The sequence below is a fragment of the Coregonus lavaretus genome (genome assembly GCF_964263955.1).
Source record: "Coregonus lavaretus genome assembly, chromosome: 13".
In the NCBI taxonomy this organism is placed as follows: Eukaryota; Metazoa; Chordata; class Actinopteri; order Salmoniformes; family Salmonidae; genus Coregonus; species Coregonus lavaretus.
The window spans coordinates 47,777,137-47,799,328 of NC_140000.1; the positions used below are offsets into that span (position 1 = coordinate 47,777,137).

At 44.3% G+C, this 22,192-nt stretch overlaps 2 protein-coding genes across 18 annotated transcripts in view; one reads left to right on the forward strand and one right to left on the reverse strand.

Annotated features, from left to right (window-relative positions):
• The window catches only part of LOC311140724 (inactive histone-lysine N-methyltransferase 2E-like), a 36,305-nt gene extending 19,969 nt beyond the window's left edge, over positions 1-16,336 (reverse strand). For 15 of the 17 annotated variants that reach the window (XM_084175915.1, XM_084175913.1, XM_084175909.1 and 12 more), the window contains exons 1-2: positions 15,712-16,336; positions 501-685 (exon numbers count right to left, since the gene is read on the reverse strand). In XM_084175915.1, the coding sequence (XP_084032041.1) occupies positions 501-571 (71 nt within the window). In that variant the 5' untranslated portion in view covers positions 572-685; positions 15,712-16,336. The remainder of the gene's footprint in view (positions 1-500; positions 686-15,711) is intronic. The other 2 variants (XM_084175917.1, XM_084175918.1) reach the window with 2 other exon arrangements.
• A 4,470-nt stretch (positions 16,337-20,806) lies between these two features.
• On the forward strand, positions 20,807-22,186 carry ndufb2 (NADH:ubiquinone oxidoreductase subunit B2). The gene is made up of 4 exons (XM_084174290.1): positions 20,807-20,973; positions 21,328-21,472; positions 21,627-21,739; positions 22,077-22,186. Exons 1-3 carry the CDS (start codon positions 20,888-20,890, stop codon positions 21,699-21,701), a joined length of 306 nt encoding a protein of 101 aa, XP_084030416.1. The 5' UTR covers positions 20,807-20,887; the 3' UTR covers positions 21,702-21,739; positions 22,077-22,186.
• Positions 22,187-22,192: the final 6 nt, after the last annotated feature.

Genomic DNA, 22,192 nt, shown 5'->3' on the forward strand with positions numbered 1-22,192 from the left:
TAAAAAAAGCTATTCTGCCTCATATCTTCTCTACAAAGTGTGTTTTGTCATATATGGAACTTGGGTGGTCTGGTCAGATTAATAGCTAGGGCATTGAGAATGTCTATGGGAAGTGATTGGTGTGAGACGCTGAGTGCTATGTATGTGATCAATGGCAGTGATTGACCAGGCCTGTCCAGTACAGCAGACAGCAGGGCTATGGAGCCCCTCAGCAGGGCGATAACAGAATCAATGCAACACAGAGAGACAGAGAGAGACAGAGAGAGAGAGAGAGAGCTAGAGAGAGACAGAGCTTTAGGGTGTAAGGGGGGGATATGGTAGGGCCAATTAAAGCGAATGAGAAAGCGGGGCAGAAAGGAAGAAATAAGAAAGAGAGAGTGGGTGAGAAAGAGATAGGAGGAGAGGCAGAGAATGAGTGAAAAGGAGAATAGAGAGAGTAAGAGAAGGGTGAGATGAATCATGAGATGTTGGTTTGGACCTGAAGACATTTGTATACTCACTCTGAGCCTGCAGCCATTTCCAGGTATGAGGTGTCTGCTGTGTCCACCCCTACAGGGATCACTATGCTCATGACGTTCTCTGCTGATCAATTCTTGTCCTACTGAGTCCAGAGCATGGGAGTCCAAAACACTGAGGCATGCCAGCCACAGCACTCATTGCAGACATCTAAGTGCATCCACAAGGCCTGCCAACACACAGAGGGAGAGAGAGAGACAACAAGGGAGTTAGCATGGTGCAAAAAGGGACAGTCACCAATATGAAACTAGATAAGTCAGACTGAAAACTGGGGTATTTCCAGGAAGCACAATGATTCATAAATTCAGCTGTGTGAGCTGTAGTTACTAGCTAACGGCTAGTAACACGGAATGATAGGAATTTCCCTAGAGAACCCTCACCCACCTCACTGGCTACCTGATACATTGATGGATGCAAGGGGGAAGAGGAGCTATAGTAAGGCGATGCCTGGTGTCAGTAAACTGGGCAAATGCAACCTCTACACAGACTGCCAGGAATGCAGGATGCTGCGGTGGCAGTGTTCCACCACAAGGGGGTGTGAGAGAACACAGAGCAGACTGGCGGCCATTAATGGAGGAGAAAGAAAAACGCAACAACACAGAGGCCATCTTTTCACAGAGCAGGAGTGTTCTACTGAGCAGAACAGCACACACACACACACACACACACACAGACATACACTCTCTAAAAGAAACACACAATCCTTTAACGCTGTAATTAGAGCTGTCACAAGCCCCTGGCTGTGTCTGGATGTGAAAGCCAGTGTTAAATAGCCATCTTGTCTCACTCTCCCTCTCTCCTTCCCCCTCTCACACGGTTTGTTCAGCATTGCAGGTGGACAGGAGATGCATAGAAAGACTAAGTCAATAATTAACTGCATTAGGTGTCAGACAGACTGCAGCCTCTCTGGGATGAAGAGAGCAGTAGGAGGAGGGACTAAATGGTAGGTTGACAGACAACGGAGGTAACCAATAGCCATTCCTGCTAACAGGCAATAACAATGCTATGCAAATAGATTAAATAGACCTGTCCCAATTAGCCTATAAACAAACAAACAGTTGGTGGTAATGTACAGGCCATTATAGCTTATAGCCGTTGTAATGCAATGCATGTGTCCAGACCGGAGCATATGTGCTGCCCCTGATACTGAGAGCACAGCGTTGTTGATAAGTGGGATTAGTGGGAGGGACACATGCCTAGACAAAATAGGCTGGAGTTCACACCTCTGTGTGTGTGTGTGTGTGTGTGCACCAGCCCTCCAGCAGAGAGGGCTCATCTCAGACACACACATTTCGGGTTTACTAGATGGCGGAAACATTTTTACAGTCCCTTTAAACAGAAGGGCCCATATCACAGCAGCTTTGTGTGGCTCAATTAACAATGGAATCCAATTGTTGGTGGAACATTTCCCCGTAACAACAGGACACTTAGCCAGAACACTGAAATTACATAAAATCCTTTTGTGTTATCTCAAAGGCTCAGTATGTTTTGGTGTAGTAAAAATCCCTTCCTTCAGAAACAGGCCGTCTGTTTCCAAGCGTTTTGCTGTGTTCGTCTCTGCCTCTGTCTAAGGGAATCCTGCTGTCACTGCTCAGGAATGCACACACACATGCTCAGCTCACACACACACACACACACACACACACACACACACACACACCCCCGCACAGACAGATAAACCAAACCCCCTCCCCTTCTAGACCCTTGCACACATTCCTTTGCTGGGAGGCACCCACAGCCACGCGCATACACACACAGCTACAGCCACTGCACCAGAGCCAGACACATTCAAGCCTCACAAAGGGGGGTTGGAAAAAAGGCTAACAAGTACAGTACAGCATTCCTGACTAAATCTGAGTACTGTGACTGCCTCCGACGCTCCTCCCACTTCCTTTAGCAGAGCTGTCTGTCACACGGGACCAGCATGCCAAAAAAAGCAGAGGAAAAAGACAAGCGCTCCCTCGCTCTTTCTCCACCTCGCTCCTTCTGCCCTCCTTCTCCGTGCCCCAACCACCCCACCCCCGCCGGATCTCTCTCCTCTCTGCACTTCCTAAATAAACCTCAGAGCATAGAAATGAAGGGGAGTGCCGCAAACAGGGCTCCTAATTACAAAGAGGCTGAGAGAGAGAGAGCACTTAAAGCCACCTTCAGCCAGATCCACTGCCGTTATGGAAACCCAGAGAGAGAGAGAGAGAGAGAGAGAGAGAGAGAGAGAGAGAGAGAGAGAGAGAGAGAGAGAGAGAGAGAGAGAGAGAGAGAATGGTGAACAAGGGGAAAGATCTGGGAGGGGAGGGAGAGTACAGGAGGGAAAGGGGGAGGGAAAGGGGGAGAGAAAGAAAAAATGATTATGGCAGTAATACTAGCTAGTCAAGCGAGGAGGAAAGCTGTAGCACTCCACTCCCTCTCTCGTTCTGTCTGATGTTCTCTCATCAAAGATGTCACAGCGCTGCAGGGAGCCTTCCAAATGATCCATCTACCCTCTGTTTGGGAGAGGGGTGGGGGAGTCACCCAAACTCCTATATGGGTACTAGGGTTCCTTTAGCACAGGCAGGCACAGCAGCCTTCCGAGACTGGGTGGGAGAGTACAGCAGAGACTAGAGCAGAGCCCACTCTCCCCCCTCTTCTCATTTGCCCTCCCCTCCTCCCTTCCCCAATCTCCCCTCCTTACTAAGGACACAGTCACGTCATTGTGTGGGGAAATAGCGCTGCTTTTCAGACAGACCAGTCACTGAACTGAATTCAGCTCACACACACGCTCCCTCGTGCTAGGCTAGTTGGAGCCGCCGTACGTCAGAGCTTGTTTTCATTGGCTTTTTGGGCCAAGTCTCAGTGTTTGATTTTGAGCCGGGAGAAGAGAACGCTGGAAATAAAGATGGGATTCTAAATGAAGCTGCTCTCCTCCTTCCCTCCAAGTTCTGAACAGAGAGCTGAAGTGACTTCACACCATCCTCATAGGCTGAGTCATCGCAGCAGCCAGCCATGTGCACACACACACCACCCCAAAATGAAGACACTCCTATACACTGGAAAAAGACCATCAGAATGTCACAACCCTTCTTTTCACAGTGCCCAAACAGGGTTACTCTCTGCATCAGCTGTCCTGTCCTTCATTAATCACTGTGCCCAAGCTGCCAGGGCTCCCTCTGTGCTTTATCTCTGAAGGTGAAGCCATTCATCAATAATACAGGACATTGGGGATGTAGGCCTACAATGTGTGTATGCTTGTATTAGAGATTGGGCGCCACTAATGGTCGTCAAAAGATGCCAGCAGACCATTGACAACTTATAGCGCAGCAGCAAACTGCACTGTATCCAGGCCCACGAAAAGGCATTGGGGAGAGAATGATATTGCTTTGTCCACATCCACGCTCTGCAGAGCACACTAACCACCACCAGCAGACAATGGCCCCAAGCCAGCACTCTGTGTGTGCGAGAGAGAGAGAGAGAGAGTGGGAGACAGTGTGCGCTAGAGGCTACTCTACACACATCACCCTACACACTTTGGGCATGTACCCTGTCAAACGAACACACACACACACACACACACACACACACACACACACAAAGAGGGTAAAGGAGGGATCTTCAAAAACAGGGATTTTTGCATCTCCCATCTCAGGTGCAGGCTACAGCCAGCCAGCCAGGGTTTTCAGTGCAGTACAGCCCTGCTCTGGCCTACTCTCCCTCCGTACACACTCCTCTCCTCCACTCCCTAACACAGCACAGGCGGGCTCCACTTGACATTCTTACATTTGATAGGGATGACCGATGACAAACCAAATCATTGCTTGGAGCCGAGCTCGCTTGTCCGCCTGTGTGACTCAGTCTATATTAGGAAAGAAAGCCCAACTACTCAAACCAAATAAAAGTGAGACTGACAGGCGCAAATGCAGCTTTTCAGCGCCTGGTGATAATTGTAGAGAATTTAGAGACCCCAGCCATAGTATAGCAGTGTGTGGTTGTGTGTAACTGTCTGAAGGGGGAGGGGTCGGTCTTTAACCACCAAAAGAACAGTCAGAGATCGGGCTGGGCGGTATACCATATTTTACGATATATTTTATTGATGCACAGACCGGTTTGGGATTTACTTTACCTTCTATAACGGCATTTTAATGTTTGGTTTGTTAAATGTGATATGCCGTATGTAACATCCATTTTTAGTTTACACGCTACTTGAGTCATCCGTCTCTTCTCTCTCTCTCCATGCCGATTTCCACACAGACCTAGCCCCGCCCCCTGTCACTCAAGGAGCGCATTTGTTGTCACTTGATCACGAGACACACTGCATGGTCAAAGCAGCACATGCAACAATGTTGATGACAATGTTGTTTCCACATTGCTTCTTAATGAAGACACTCCTATACACTGGAAAAAGACCATCAGAATGTCGCAACCCTTCTTTTCACAGTGCCCAAACAGGGTTACTCTCTGCATCAGCTGTCCTGTCCTTCATTAATCACTGTGCCCAAGCTTACTCCTGAGTGGCGCAGTGGTCTAAGGCACTGCATCGCAGTGCTAACTGTGCCACTAGAGATCCTGGTTCGAATCCAGGCTCTGTCGCAGCCGGCCACGACCGGGAGACTCATGGGCGGCGCACAATTGGCCCAGCGTCGTCCAGGGTAGGGGAGGGAATGGCCGGCAGGGATGTAGCTCAGTTGATAGAGCATGGTGTTTGCAACGCCAGAGTTGTGGGTTCGATTCCCACGGGCGGCCAGTATAAAAAAAAAAAAAATGATTCACTAACTGTAAGTCGCTCTGGATAAGAGCGTCTGCTAAATGACTAAAAATGTAAAATGTAAAATGTTAATATAAATCCACAAGCGTTCTATAATTACACTATTGTAGTTTGTGTTTCTTACATCTGCAAACAGCTAGTCTTTTCTTAGCAAGTTTTAGCTAAATCGTGTTAGCCACTAATGCTAATTGCTAGTTAGCTAGCTAATAAAATGTACTGAGTCAGAGCAAACGCAGCTAGCTAACAACGTGATACCAGTAATGGCGTAGGCCTAAATCAGCATGTTGTTTGTGCAACAGTACCTTCTAAATCAAAGAGGCATAGGCGAAGCATGGATATGTTGGCTACATGAAGAAACATTTAATGTAGCCAAAGATTATAGGGTCCCATATCAATTTTTTGCCAATATCATGCAGTGGCAGTGTGGAAATGATCTCAAATGAGACCGTAAATGCAGAAATTGATTAAAATGCTGGAGATTGTTTTATACTGTTCAATTCAACCAAAAATAATCAGAATGGAGAAAGACTCATTGAAATCTCTTACAATGTAGGTCAGGGGTGTCAAACGTCCGGCCCACGGGCCGGATCAGGCCCGCAAACGGGTTTAATCCGACCCGCGAGATGATTTTGGGAAAGTAAAAAAAAGAAATATATATATATTTTTTTGTAAAGTATAAAAATGCGCTGCAATTTTTCAATAAAATAAACTGCTGTTCCAATTGCGTCCACTGGATGGCGCAATAGCAATTGTGTTAAGCAAGCAAACTGTTTATACCGGGGCAGAGCAAGTAGGTCAAGCACGTGCAGCCAATGAGCTACTTTGTTTTGCCCGCGATATTTATTACGGCTTCTACTTTTAACATTATGTGCTTTGGCACCCTCATTGCCCCAATATGTCTCTGTCAAAAAAGAGAAAAGTGGACGCAGAGTGCAGAGTGTTCCAAGAAAAATGGTCATCCTATTTATTCACGGAATTGAATGGAAAAGCTGTATGTTTGGTGTGTTCAGAGCATGTTGCAGTGCTGAAAGAAAATAACCTTCGTCGCCACTATGTGAGTCTTCATGCCGACAAATATGACAACTTTCAAGGACAGCGGAGATGAGAGAAGGTGAATGAACTGTTGGCGGGTCTGAAGAAACAGCAGTCTGTGTTTACTCACAGCCGAGACATCAGTGACGCTGCAGTGAAAGCTAGCTACCTCATTGCTAATGAAATCGCAGTGGCTTCAAAACCATTTAGTGAGGGTGAATTTGTAAAAACATGCATGATGAAGGCAGCGGAGATTGTGTGCCCTGAAAAGCGGCAGGCTTTTGCAAATATCAGCCTGACAAGAAACACAGTTGCAGACAGGATTTCCGATCTTTCAGTGGATTTGGACAGCCAGTTGAAGCAAAAAGTAAAGTCATTTATTGCGTTTTTGGTTGCAATTGATGAAAGCACAGACATTACAGATGTTGCACAACTGGCCATTTTCATCCGCGGAGTTGATGACACATTGACCGTCACCGAGGAGTTCGTGGAGTTGGTGCCGATGACAGATACAACGACAGCAGCTGATATTTTTACCGCACTCGTCGGCGCGCTGGACAGGGTCGGAGTGGACTGGTCCCGCGCTGTCAGCCTGGCTACAGATGGTGCGCCCTCAATGATCGGGAAAAAAGCAGGCGTTGTGACAAAGTTCAGAGAGAAAGTGCAATCTGCAAATGGAGGACGTGATTTTTTGACTTTTCACTGTATTTTGCACCAGGAGGCTTTGTGTTGCAAGTCATTAAAGATGGATAACGTCATGAAGGTGGTCATCCAAACTGTTAATTTCATCCGATCCAGAAGCCTGAATCACCGTCAGTTTGACAGCCTTCTCAGAGAGAAAGACCACATCTATGGCCTGCCATACCACACTGAGGTAAGATGGTTAAGCCGAGGTGCTGTGCTGAGGCGTTTCTTTGATTTACGAGAAGAAATTGAACAGTTCATGGAAGAAAATGGCAAACCAGTGTTAGAATTTCATTCCGCAGAATGGATGCAGGACCTTGCATTTATGGTGGATGTTACAGAGCACCTGAATAACTTGAACAAACAGCTGCAAGGGCGCAACAAAGTTGTCACGCAGTATTATGACAGCATACGTTCTTTCAAGTTGAAGCTGTCATTGTGGGAGACGCAACTCGCCGGTGGTGATGCAGCTCACTTCCCCTGTCTGAAAAATGTGTGCGCGACCCAACATGTGGCAGACATGAAGCGGTTCAAAGATAAAATAACGGGACTGTTACGGGAGTTTGAGCAACGCTTTCAGATTTATGTTTATATGTTTTTATGTTGATGTGCTATTGTTTTTAATTGATTTTATTTTATTTGTATATTTAACCTATTCTTGACTCTGTGGTTCTTGCACTTGTTTGGGGAACAGGATTTCATTATTTTTATCTACATTTCTGCCTGAGAAATGACACCCTGATATAGTTCTGTGATCTGTGAAACAGTTCTGTTAATCACTGAGGCATTGTGTTTGTGTGTTCTTTTTCTTTAGAATTTTCAAATAAACTTGACGTGTTTTATGATTAATAGTGATGTTGTGCTTGTACTATTTTGGACACACTGTCCTCAGGCTCCAGCTTTATGTTGTATGTTGATCGTATTAAAACAAAGAAAACAATCTGAAGTTGTTGTTTTTAAGTTATATATACCATGATTTTTCCGGTCCGGCCCACTTGGGAATAGATTTTCCTCCATGTGGCCCCTGAGCTAAAATGAGTTTGACACCCCTGATGTAGGTGTTGGCACCCTAGGGTCTCGCACTACTCATAAAACAAATTTAGAACTTTTATTATTTAAAAAAAACATTAAATACCGTCAAATAATGTAAACAATTTGAAAATATGATATTTTGGCCATATCGCCCAGCCCTGGTCAGAGACACTCAAGCCCCATTACAGCACTCACGCCTGGCTTGCGCTGGCGTTATATCACCAACCACCACATCCACCCTCGCCTCCACTGAATCTGTACAGTTGAAGTCGGAAGTTTACATACACCTTAGCCAAATACATTTAAAAGTTTCACACTTCCTGACATTTAATCCTAGTAAAAATTCCATGTCTTAGGTCAGTTATGATCACCACTTTATTTTAAGAATGTGAAATGTCAGAATAATAGTACAGAGAATGATTTATTTCAGCTTTTATTTCTTTCATCACATTCCCAGTGGGTCAGAAGTTTACATACACTCAATTAGTATTTGGTAGCATTGCTTTTAAATCGTTTAACTTGGGTCAAACGTGTCGGGTAGCCTTCCACAAGCTTCCCACAATAAGTTGGGTGAATTTTTGCCCATTCCTCCTGACAGAGCTGGTGTAACTGAGTCAGGTTTGTAGGCCTCCTTGCTCGCACACGCTTTTTCAGTTCTGCCCACACATTTTCTATAGGATTGAGGTCAGGGCTTTGTGATGGCCACTCCAATACCTTGACTTTGTTGTCCTTAAGCCATTTTGCCACAGCTTTGGAAGTATGCTTGGGGTCATTGTCCATTTGGAAGAACCGTTTGCGACCAAGCTTTAACTTCCTGACTGATGTCTTGAGATGTTGCTTCAATATATCCACCTAATTTTCCTTCCTCATGATGCCATCTATTTTGTGAAGTGCACCAGTCCCTCCTGCAGCAAAGCACCCCCACAGCATGATGCTGCCACCCCCGTTCTTCACGGTTGGGATGGTGTTCTTCGGCTTGCAAGCCATCCTTTTTTCCCTCCAAACATAACGATGGTCATTATGGCCAAACAGTTCTATGTTTGTTTCATCAGACCAGAGGATCGATCTTTGTCCCCATGTACAGTTGCAAACCGTAGTCTGCCTTTTTTATGGCGGTTTTGGAGCAGTGGCTTCTTCCTTGCTGAGCGGCCTTTCAGGTTATGTCGATATAGGCCTTGTTTTACTGTGGATATAGATACTTTTGTACCTGTTTCCTCCAGCAACTTCACAAGGTCCTTTGCTGTTGTTCTGGGATTGATTTGCACTTTTCACACCAAAGTACGTTCATCTCTAGGAGACAGAACGTGTCTCCTTCCTGAGCGGTATGACGGCTGCATGGTCCCATGGTGTTTATACTTGCGTACTATTGTTTGTACAGAGTAACCTGGTACCTTCAGGCGTTTGGAAATTGCTCCCAAGGATGAACCAGACTTGTGGAGGTCTAAAAACAAAAATTCTGAGGTCGTGGTTGATTTCTTTAGATTTTCCCATGATGTCAAGCAAAGAGACACTGAGTTTGAAGGTAGGCCTTGAAATACATCCACAGGCACACCAACTTACTCAAATGATGTCAATTAGCCTATCAGAAGCTTCTAAAGCCATGACATCGTTTTCTGGAATTTTCCAAGCTGTTTAAAGGCACAGTCAACTTAGTTTATGTAAACTTCTGACCCACTGGAATTGTGATACAGTGAATTATAAATTAAATAATCTGTCTGTAAACAATTGTTGGAAAAATTACTTGTGTCATGCAAAGTAGATGTCCTAACCGACTTGCCAAAACTATAGTGTGTTAAAAAGAAATTTGTGGAGTGGTTGAAAACGAGTTTTAATTACTCCAACCTAAGTGAATGTAAACTTCTGACTTCAACTGCAGGTAGCGTTAGCATGTAGCACAGCAACAGGAAGTGGGCGGGGCTAGGGAAGTATCAGGATTGCTGTTGCAGCAGCCCCAGCCCAGGGCCAGCTATTTGGGAGGTAGTCTAACTAGCTAAAGGCCCAATTAACAAGGGATCCGTTACAGCCCAGCACCACAAAAACTGGTTATCTGAACCCTGGCTCCCTCTTCTCCTCTTGTGTGTGACCTACGCAACTGTGCTGGGTCTCAGAGCAAGGCCAGCCTCCCATGGGCTACTAAGGGCCTGACTCTAGCTCTACACAGACACTGGAGCCACAGAGCCAGGCAGTCCCATAGGGTAAAACTCCCTAGGCTGGCAGTGTACTGATGTCAGCCAGGTATATCTATACAGATGATACCGTTTCAGGATGGAGTCTGTTGTTCTCCAGGGACAGAAGGAGCAACACAAACACAAGTGGCACTCTTTACAGTGGAGGGTGAGGCAGGCAGAGAGGAAGTCAATAGATTCTCACCAGCTCCGTTGAGCTGTGGCCTTCTTCTGTCCTACCCTGCACTGCTTTCGATATAGCAGACTAGCAGTAAACATCCTGTATAATGAACTCCTTCACTTCCTCACTCTGCGGCCCACTGTCCTGGCTATTGGCAGCTCGAAAAGCCTTCATGGCTTCTCTTATTGAGCCCTTCATGTATGTGTGTGTGCCTTGGGTTGAGGTGAAAGGAAAGGTTTCACCCGAGACAGCAGAGAGAGCTCCCTGCCAAGCACTCCTCTGTCCCCCAGGGGGGAGTGGCAGGCAGGCAGGCCACCTCTCCCTGTCAACACAGCCAGCAAAACACACACACCATATCAGGTATTTACAGCTGTGCAATAGTGTGCAGAGAGGGGTACCCACCAGGGGGAGTGAGGAGAGAGAACCAGAGGAGTCAGTGTGTGAGGCAACTTGAATATGGTGCAGTTAGGGAGACTGCTACAATGCTACGAGACCGTGACATGGTTATCATAGCATGACTGCCACGCAGCAAGAAGCGCTCCAGTCAGTGCATGACGTCTAGCACCAGGACAGAGGCCACTGTCCCTTTAAGAGAAAGAAGAGGTAGGTGGCTGGGGATTGTGTATTATGGATCAGCCTCTGATTAGACACAGCAGGCCCACTCTCATCCAGTATTCATAACATGTTCACACAATAGTAAGAAATGTTTACTGTATTCAGAGGCCAGCCTTGAGGGAAAACAGTAGCTTTTATTTACAGTGCCAGTTACATCCATACACACAGGCCTCGTTACTTGTCAGAGGGTTCCAGCCTGCAGTTGTCCTGATGAAGGGAGCGGTTCAAAAAGGTGTCTATTTTACCTCCCGACAGAGAGGCCCAAGTCTCCCAGGGCCTCCCTCCATCTAGGTCTCCACTGCATGAGTGATGCCCAGGACGTGGTTAAATATCACAAATGTATCATGACATCATTCATTTGGTGGAGAATGAATCCCACTCTATCACGCTATGCTGTGGTAAGACTAGAGGGAGCAGTGTACAGCAGTCGGAGGCCTTACTTTGCCCCCACTGTTGACAGACATTTGTGAAACATGCACCTGAGTCTGTGAAAAGAAAGATGGGGAGTCACAAGCAAATGAGTGCCTGTATCAGACTGTCAGTCAGTCAGCTGTGGCAGCGATAGTAGCCTACACAGCTTTCTCACTAGGCTCCTCTAGAGAAAGAAAGAGAGCAGCTGCACAGCCTCACTGTGGTGAAAACTGAAAACACTTCTCTGCCTCCAATGATTTGTCCTCCTGTCCTCGATTGGCAGAGGGGGAATTAAGACAACCCTCGCCTCATAAGGACACAGAAGACTAATTAGTGCCGTCCTGGAGAACCAAAACAGAATAGATTAATGGCAGTATCTCCCGCCAGCCTCCATCCAAGATGGCCACAAATCCAGGGAATTTTCTGTTAATGTAAGGAGGAGTCTGTTCTTACAAGGCTATGGCAACATGGTGTCATGAGGGAAAGGGAGGAGGAAAAAAAACACTGGTCAACTGTCTCAAACTGGCATTTGGACAGAGGCTGCCAAAGTTCGCACCACAAAGATGTATCCAGCTTTTTCGGTTTGTCTCACAGGCTAGTAGGGAGGAGGGAATGGAGCAGTGTAGAGCTGCCTGCCTCACACCATCACAAAGCTAGAGCCACCACCAGGGGATTGAGCCACATTACTGGGAATGGGGCCTGAGCTGATGGAAAAATGTCATAACACATGAAAGGAAAGACATGCACTGTCAGGAGAAGATTGTTGGGGCAAAGTGGAGTGATGTGTGTGAGGGGTAGCCAGGCAAGTTTAAAAAGCCTTGTGGGGCACCTTGTCATTTCTATGAGGGGTGATATAGAGCTCCTCACTTGCCAGCTGTGTTACCATGCACTGACATTTACATTTTAGTCATTTAGCAGACGATCTTATCCAGAGCGACTTACAGTTAGTGAGTGCATACAAAAAAAATGTTCATACCCCTGTGGGAATCGAACCCACAACCCTGGCGTTGCAAACGCCATGCTCTACCAAATGAGCTACATCCCTGCCGGCCATTCCCTCCCTTACCCTAGACGACCCATGGGTCTCCCGGTCGCGGCCGGCTACGACAGAGCCTGGATTTAAACCAGGATCTCTAGTGGCACAGCTAGCACTGCGTTGCAGTGCCTTAGACCACTGCGCCACTCGGGAGACCACTTCCAACACTTTCACCAAAACAACAGACAACACAAACAAAACCTGGCCATTTATTTTCATTGTTGGATTATTTGTGAAGGGTTTTTGATGATGGACATCTGTTCTGAGCCTGAGGAGCTGAGGGGGGGAGGGGCAAGAGGAGGGCAGCAGGTCTTTGTCAATGTCAAAGGGAAATAACCAAGTCACAGCTGTTGTTTCACAAAACTGACCCTAAAGACCCCCATTCCCCCTTCATAAAACGTAAGGCCTCTGACCACCAGGTATGCCTTGGGAAACAGCCCATTGTTTATCTATTCATGAATGTGAATTAGGCAACATTTCTGAATTGGAAAATGTGCCTATGTTCCAAATTTCCTCTAAGAGCTAGGCCTAACCACACTGAAATCTTCCTAGCTAATTTAATGACAGTTTATAGTACTAGTCATACCTGAACACTGGTAAATATTACACAAGCACACAGTTCCAGACATAATGACACACATCATGGTTGTTGTGACCTGCTTGTTCTATAGTTCATATCCACAATCAGTATCATGCTTTCCTCCTCAGTCGAGATGACCTTTAGATAATCACTACTTATTAACTACTTACATGCTTACCCCATAAAATATAATTGATGTTTCATGAACCTACCATTCTACCATAGTAGGGTAGCCTAATGATAGTGAGTTATCAGATATAAAAAAATTCCTGTCTAGTCATTTGTTGCTTTCTACCTTGCTGTGTGGCTGGATAAATTGAAAGACAAACACATTAGTTAGACTAGTAGCCTACTTACTGTTAAATGTGGTAACTTGGTCCAACTTGTCAGAAAAGGGTGGGAATGTTTAGTGTTGGACAAAGCATGGGGTCAAATTAGAGTGGGGGTGGCAATAAACCTCATTGTTCTTTATACAAAGTGCAGCGTTTGTATCCTATTATGCAACTCCTCAATATGACAACCTGACAATAACATAGTCAAATTCAGCAACTACAATAACTCTGACCTGCTGTATATTGCGTTGTCGTAGTATTATCTGTATATACATCCGGCATACTCTTCAAATACAATGCACCACGAAGCACAATATTAGCAAAGATATGTGATTGAACGACATGAGGGGAAAAACGATTAGCTAACTAGATAGTTGGCCGGCGAATCTCAAACTATTATGAGCAGACAAATGTATTTTTGTATTAACCGCGGACATTGCCATTCTTTTAAATGTACGACAGAAAGCAGTCCTTATTAATCTATCGTATTGTGCACTAGCTTGCCCGTGAGTGTGTCGGCGCTGCAGTCAGCTCAGCCGATAGGGGTGTGGAGGGCTGAACATAGCTATTAAATTACCACAACATCAAGCCAAGCCGCCATTTTCATAGCGCTTTTCTAAGGACAGCGAGAAAACCGTGTAACTGGGGGACCCTCGCCACGAGAAGAAAATCCCCAAGAAAGCAATCAATCGTCTGTTTCACACATTCTTACTTAAGTATCAAATCTGTCGATACCGTCTGTGTAGTTATTATTTGACAAATTGAATATCTCGTCGATAATTTAGCTCGCTTGTTAGCTAAAACTAGCCACGCTAGCTGCAATGGCTTTCAAAGCTACAAAACGTTGGCTAGCGCGTCTCGGCAAAGGAACCATTTTCTCAGGCTACGTAGCTAGCGGCTAACAAATTACATTGGGCAGCTTCGTCTTTAAAAAAATACCAGGTCATAAATACACAAGTTAGTTACAGTATAAATATTTGAAGCTTGTACTACTACCAGACTGCTACATCAGTTGTTACAGTACTTAGCTAGCTAATATTAGCGTTCGAACTGCGGTAACGCTGGCCAACGAGGGCTAGAACCTGGAAAGATTAGCTAGCTAAGATAGTAAGGCAACTTGCACATCCTGGTGTGGACAATGCGCAATGTTAACACACCTGCTGAATATCCATTCTCGCAGTTAATGATTTCCCTTTGAAATAACATTGAGTCAATCTATTGTAACCAATCGCACAGTTTAAACGGCCATAGAGGCTACATTGTCAGAGGCAAGATTTCCCGATTTGAGTATGGTCCCCTCCCCCCACGTTTGCAGCAGTTAAACTACATACCCTCTGAATCTAAATTAAGGGATGTAATGCATTTGTCAGCTAGTTAGCAACAAAATAGAATGGTGGGAGTTTATTGGCCCAATAGCCGTTTGTTCATCTCGTGACTGATGAGGCCTCTAGTTTTATATATATTTAAAAAATGTATTTACACAATTGTGGACATGCGATTTAACTTTCAACAGAAATATAATGCAACTACAATTTCCAGCGATAATTATACGTAGTCTTTAGTAATCTAGCTATGTATGTAAACAAAAGCCCTGTCGATGCCCTCTGCGCAACACCACATTTTGTGGACTTGCTGGCTAGTTATTCATAAACGGAAATAACCCTTCCTATGATCAACAAGAAGCGCACTTCCAACCACATATGAAGCCAGTCCAACAAATACTTCAATACAATTCATGGTTTACTTGTTCTGTAAGTACAATTTTACCACTAGCCTATTGCATGGGAACCTGACCATCCTTTGGGGGCTGGTTGAAAAAGAGAGCGGGGTAGTTTTTCATACCACCTAGTTAGCTAGCTAACGTTACGTTTGACTGCAACAGCATACTGACATTGCAGGTATAACTAACTAACCAAAATAGTTAATGTTTGATAAAGTATTGCTTCCCTTTCTCTTCATTAACAAACAATCCAATGTAGTTATTCAACTGCATTAGCTAAGTAAGCTTGCTAACGTTTCAGAAGCAGCCAGTTGAATCTAAAATTCAAACGCGCTAACGTTGGCTAGCTAACCACTGTCTAACTATCAAATGCTAATAGTTGCTAGCCAGTTAATACCAGCTAACGTTACACTAACAAAACAACTCTAATTCAGGACTAACAAATTCTTAAAAAAGTGACTCACTTATATTGAAAACCAACTGATTTGATACCAGAAAGCTAGTTATTATGAACTTCCATCTAGCTACAGCATCAGCATCCCCGTAGCTAACGTTACTAGCTACAGTAGCTAGCCATGAGAAACCAAGTCGGTAAGCTGGCTAACTAGACTAACTTAATGAGGTCTTGAAACTAAGACAACGTATGAGGTAGTTTTAAAGCGTTTTACTTACCGTTAAAGTCCACTGTAGATACCCTGAATAAAGAAACAGGGACCTGGGTGAGACCCCCGTCGCTAGAGCCTCGCTCTGCACAACCAAAACAATAGCTACTTCACTCCACACTGCGGCTCTATAAGGTTTAAAAATGTTTACACTGATAGCAGTCTTCTTGAGACTCCCCCAACTGTAATTAATTTTATTTGGTAGTTATTGGAACCCAATAATGACAGTCAGTTCCGAACCGTTAAAATTGTGTCTTACCTACGCCGACTGTTGGAAATTAGATCCCCTCTACCCTGTCTCTTTTCCCTTTGCAAAAATGGCGGCCCTGGCAGGACTGCCGTGACTCCGCCTCCTCCAGCCCCATCAACCCCTAACCCGAGCCCCGCCCCTACACTCTCCGGGGTCCTCGAGCCCAAGATTGCAGGGGCGCCGTGAAAGGAGAGTTGGCTACATGCGCGTTCACGCGTCCGATGCCCTGCCTGTTCTGTAGTTTTGTGTCTGTAGTCCAAATCTTGCCACTGTCTGATGCCACTATGCAGGATTTATGTGAGTTCAGTTGCAACGAGTTGGTTCTAGAAAATGACCTATATATTGTTATTGTAAACTGGTTACCAACGTAGAGAGTAGTACAAATAAATGTTTTGTCATACCCGTGGTATACGGTCTGATATATAGTATGAAAAATGTATGCACTCACTAAAATGTAAGTCGCTCTGGATAAGAGCGTCTGCTAAATGACTAAAATGTAAATATACCACTGCTGTCAGCCAATCAGCATTCAGGGCTCGAACCACCCAGTTTATAAATATATATGAGTGCATACATTTTTCATACTATATATCAGACCGTATACCACGGGTATGACAAAACATTTATTTGTACTACTCTCTACGTTGGTAACCAGTTTACAATAACAATAAGGCACCTCTGGGGTTTGTGGTATATGGCCAATATACCACAGCTAAGGGCTGTATCCAGGCACTCCACATTGCGTTGTCCCTGTAGCTCAGTTGGTAGAGCATGGCGCTTGCAACGCCAGGGTTGTGGGTTCGTTTCCCACAGGGGGCCAGTATGAAAATGTATGCACTCACTAACTGTAAGTCGCTCTGGATAAGAGCGTCTGCTAAATGACTAAAATGAAAAATGTGCCTAAGAACAGCCCATAGCTGTGGTATATTGGCCATATACCACCCCCTCGTGCCTTATTGCTTAATATATATTTAAAATTACAATAAATCCTCTTGCTTATAATCCTAATTTATACAACATGATCTCCAAACTTCATTTATAGTCATACGTTCAACAACTCATTAAAAATGAATCCATTGCCATGAATAGAATAATATACCTCTTTATTGTCAATTAAAATATTTCATAAACATTTACATTTTCCTTCAACTGCTTGAGAGATCAAGCAACATGGTGCAACACAAAATTACAATACATGAGACAATACAAGGCATAGCCTAAACTCTCACGTACATAGTTCTGTATATAGTTTTTCTTTTCAGCTCACGTGTTTTCTTTTCAACATGTATCTGAGAACAATTTGTACACTTTGATGTGTGAGGGTGTAAATTAGGGTAGTCAGTGCTTGACTTGGGCAGAAGCTTACCGGAGCTGAGTACCGGCACCTCAAATGTTCTACTGCTTGAGTACCTGCACCTCCTATAGAATATTAGCTCAAAAGTATTGTGGAGCTCCTGCACCTAAATATAAACAGTACCCAAAATGAGTACTGGCACCTACAGTATTTCAGTCCAAGTCAAGCACTGTGTGTGTAGTCAATGCTGTTTCTTAGCAGCCAAGGACAAAGTCCTGTTGCTTTTATAACTTCCTCTGGAGGAACTTGTTGAATTGTCAGCCCTTTCCCTCCTGTTTCCCACTTCTCTTAACTGCAAAGCAATCTGATGTGCTTTTGTCAACCATATGACCATGATGTCCGGCACAGAGACATACCATGTTCTATATCTATGGTCTGGCATCTCACCACCGCTCATGTCACAAAGATTCCTTCATTCAAGTGCACAGCGTGTAAGAAGAGCTTTGTCAACCCAAATTACCTCAAAGTCCACATGAGAATACACACTGGGGAGAGGCCATACAAGTGTGAGGACTGTTCCAAGAGCTTCACCCAGATCAGTATTCTCAACGCGCACCGACGCACGCATACTGGAGAGAAGCCACACGAGTGCAAGGTGTGCGGCAGCTGCTTCACCCGTCGCAAGTACCTGGAGGATCACATAGGCAGAAAGCATGGGTCTTTAGAGCAAATTAATGAACAGGAGGATGAACAATGAGAACTGAGTTTTTAGGTGTTGTGACTTCATGTATGTAACTTGTAATATAAATATTGAAGATCAGGCAAAGCTGGATTGTTGCCTAGCAGTTTCTCGGGCCCCGTGTAGCTCAGTTGGTAGAGCATGGCGCTTGCAACGCCAGGGTTGTGGGTTTGTTTCCCGCGGGGGGCCAGTATGAAAAATGTATGCACTCTCTAACTGTAAGTCGCTCTGGATAAGAGCGTCTGCTAAATGACTAAAATGTAAATGTAAAATGTAAGTGCTCTTTTCACTTTTATAGATGATCCTACTGCAAAATGTGAAACTTTATTAAAATAGTAAAACAAAAATAGATATTGTATTGTCACTTTGAGGTCCATGACGTGCCTTTTGTATCTGCTACAAATAAAAAAAACTCATGAATTGCAATTATTAGGCCCTAGTTACCAGAGTTTTAAATGAGTATCTAAATCTGCTGCCCAACTCAGTAGGAGGAGGGAGGGGGGGGGGGGGGGGGCAGGTAGTACTGACCAAGTAATATCAACACAATCTACAAATGCATGCATCATGTGCTATTGTTAACAAGTACATTTCGCTCATAATTGCTGTTACAGTATTCCAGTCTTCCAAAGAAACTGTACTATTCTTATGAATACATGTTACATGTAGGCCTAGTTCAATAATACTGAGAACAATGCGTATAGGCTACAATGAAGAGGTCAAGGCAAACTGATCGTTGCATGTTTAAAGTAAAATGTCTCCATGTCCAATTTTCAAAGTATTTAATGCACACAGATGAATTTTCTAAAGAGGTGCGTCCAACTGTGCAACAATGTATCTAAAAATCCGTTGGACATCAGTGTACGTGTCGTTCGAATTAAGGCGAAGATACAGTGGCTCCTGCGAATCTTCCAGTCCTGTTCACATATACAGTCATTGCCTGTTCACATCACATTACAGTTCGACCTCCCCTCCCCCAGTGAGATGTAGCCAAACCGCAACCCCGCGCGCACGCGTAATACTGAAATTGAACTCGCAGTTTGCTCGGATTTCTCGTCTGTTGGTTGAATCAAATCGTCTTGACAGAGTAGATTAGCCTTCATAACTGCTACAACTACAATCCTTTTCGGAAACCTTATAGCGAACGTAGGTGATATTGTACAGCAGTTGTTGGGCTATAATACGGTATATATATATATATATATATATATATTTTTGTAGGGTGTAGGGTTTTCATTATTACAATATTTGGAGACGTTATCAAGAAGTAGCCTAGTTTGCGGCCAGTTCGATTGAGATTAGATTAGGTGGTAAAATCTAGGGTTAACTCGGTTTCGCAAAATGGCGTTCTTGTTTTGATAGATTGACATTGCTCTCAACCAATGATGCATGAATAGGGCTGTTTTTGCAGAAATGGTTGGCTTCTGATGACATCATTCGGACATCGGTTGTAGGCGGGTTCTGAGCTGTGAGGGGAGAGTGGCGCAACCGGAGAACTTGCAGAGCCAGACGCCATTAGAGATGAGTCAAGAAAAACAATGCGTTGAAATGCAAGATAAATACGGGATGAGTAATTTACTGTTCGACGATAGGAATTACTCAAATTAACTCGCCATTCAACGTATTGTATGCAGAAAGGTATAGATCACTTTGCGTAGTTTTGTGAAATTGCAACAACGTAGTAGTGGCAAATAAGATGGCGCCTGCCGTTAACGATCATGCACGTGCATAAAGCGCACTCCCGAGAGGAGTGCGGAAAATATCGTTTCTAAACCATACTGTACTGGCTTGGCGGAAAGTCTTGTTTGGTATTTCCTGTTTTGGTATTTTGGCATTTAAACCGAGATGCAGACTGACGAACCATCTTATCTACATAAATCGAAACATGGATGGAAAGTAACGGTCAATGTCTATGAAAATGTAAAAGTGGCCAACAAAAGCTGAACTGAACACTGGCATGAAAGGGAAGAGATTTCATTTTCTGCAGGATTTTAAAGTAACAATTATTCGATTACAGCTGGATACATTACAACTGATGGAACGCGAAGTTAATTGAACATTTGATATTTTAGTAAGATTTTCCTTACGGACAAAAGCAACTGTCAAATCGCTTAGCTGTTGATAGGGAGCTTAGAGCTTGTCCGCCATGTTGTACCACTCTGTTCTCTTATTCATTAATCAGTAAATGGCGCACAGACTTCACAATTACCCCAGAGAAGAATTGCTCTAGTAATTTAAATGCTCATTAACTATTTGTACCAGTTATGCCTGTCTTTTGTCTCTTGATTATTCATTAAACCTGACTGCAGTCCTATAATTTCCTTTCCACCTGAATGTACTATATTGGATGCAAAACAAATGCACTGCATTTTCTACTAATATGTTACTGCGCACCACTCACCCATGTCATGGAAGACATATAAACATCAAAGGAAGGAGATGCATGATGTTCCAACATAAAACCTGTAATCAAGAGGAAGGAAATTGGAATGACTACCAACCGTCCTTGCTCAATTGTCAGTTTCTGATAGTTTGCACAGAAGCACGCATTAATTCACAATGTCACAACACAATCTTCCAGGTCTGGAAAGCAGCATTACATTTTCATATGTATACAAAAATACACATTTCCCCCAATATTTCCTATGCGATTCCCTTTTAAATAAGAGTTACACACATAGATGCATAAAAAAAAAGTCAACTTCTGTAACTACCTATTATGCACATACATATACAAAGGGCTTTGTCTCCATCTAGTGTGCAAAAGTGGAAACGACACGAGTCGATCAATTTTCTGAACAACCCTCCATCTCGACCAATCATAGCGCTCGTTGTTGGTAGGTCGCCCTCTATGTCAAGGTGGAAGGACATTTTGAGAAAACAACACTGGGGAAAGAGAAAAAACGATGTCTTCTTTAGGAAGGGCCATGGGTGTCCTTAGGGCCGGGACGCAGCTTCTTACACGTGGACCTCAGAAAATTGTAACCCGAAAGTAAGTAACGTTACTGGTGTTGTTATAATGTAAACGTTAGTTATGTGCTAACTTCGTAAGGTTGAATTCAATATCGTCCTTCATAACTAAAGAAGGCTTCATTCACACGTCAGCTGAGCTGTACACATTCATCACTGTCTTCTTAGCTATAAACAGTAACGTTAGGCTACAGCTTATGACTAACTAACGTTAGCAGACTGACAATAGGCCTACTAAACAGGTGTCCAGAGGGAGGCGCCATGATCAGATGTTAACCCACTGGTTTGTTGGGTTTCATCAAATGTGTAGAGCAAAGCTACATCATACTGGTATAAAGTGATACTCTCAGTGCTCTGGTTTTCTGTTTCCTTTCAGAGCTGGTGGTGGACCTCACATAGAGGCCCAGTACAGGCAATTCCCACAACTCACCAAGAGCCAGACGTTCCAAGCAGAGCTCCTCAGCAGTGCCATGTGGTTCTGGATCCTGTGGCACTGCTGGCATGACCCAGATGCAGTAATGGTGAGTTGAATGTAGATTAGGCTCCTAATCATAGCTATGTCTGGTATGTCCTGTCCCATCTAGTTTTGGCGGTTCATAGACGAAAGGATGGAGACTAAGCCGGTGTCTGTCAGGCAGACTTAAAACCCCATGATGCCTCTTCTCTCTCTCTCAGGGTCACTTCCCATGGCCTGATGCGTCCGCATGGACAGATGAGGAACTGGGGATCCCAGCTGACGATGAGGAATGAGGTGCTCTCCACCCCACGCTCCACCCTACTGCCCCCAGGTGTGCCTTCTCCTCTCCACTACTGCTGCATCAGTGTTCTCAACCCCAGGATCTGTTACACATCCTCAAGGGATGTTTGTCAATGAGAATGTCTTGTCCTCTGATGAAAGCTTGTGTCCATCACACAACGGATAGTCATACATTGATGGGAAATATAATTCTTATTGTCAGTACAGTAATGCAATTGTGTAGGCTATTGTTCAAGCACTACAGCCCTTCTGTATCAGGATGCTAATATGCCCATCTCAATTAGGTTATTTACCATAGCAGTGGCATTGTTTGAAACCATAGGTGTAAGTATATTCTAATATTTATTCTCTATTTCTTGCATTTCTAGACCTTATGTGGGCCCGGTCGCTACCCAAGTCTACCTGGAGGTCACAAGGGTGTCCCGGGAGGCTTTGTTGTACATAGACCAACAAATAAAATTCAATTTATTCTAACACATATCTT

Coding starts and splice junctions, on each gene's coding strand:
- ndufb2 (XM_084174290.1), top strand. CDS start 20,888: ATGTCTTCTTTAGGAAGGGCCATGGGTGTCCTTAGGGCCGGGACGCAG. Junction 20,974..21,327: donor CAGAAAATTGTAACCCGAAA/GTAAGTAACGTT, acceptor GTTTCCTTTCAG/AGCTGGTGGTGGACCTCACA. Junction 21,473..21,626: donor ATGACCCAGATGCAGTAATG/GTGAGTTGAATG, acceptor TCTCTCTCTCAG/GGTCACTTCCCATGGCCTGA.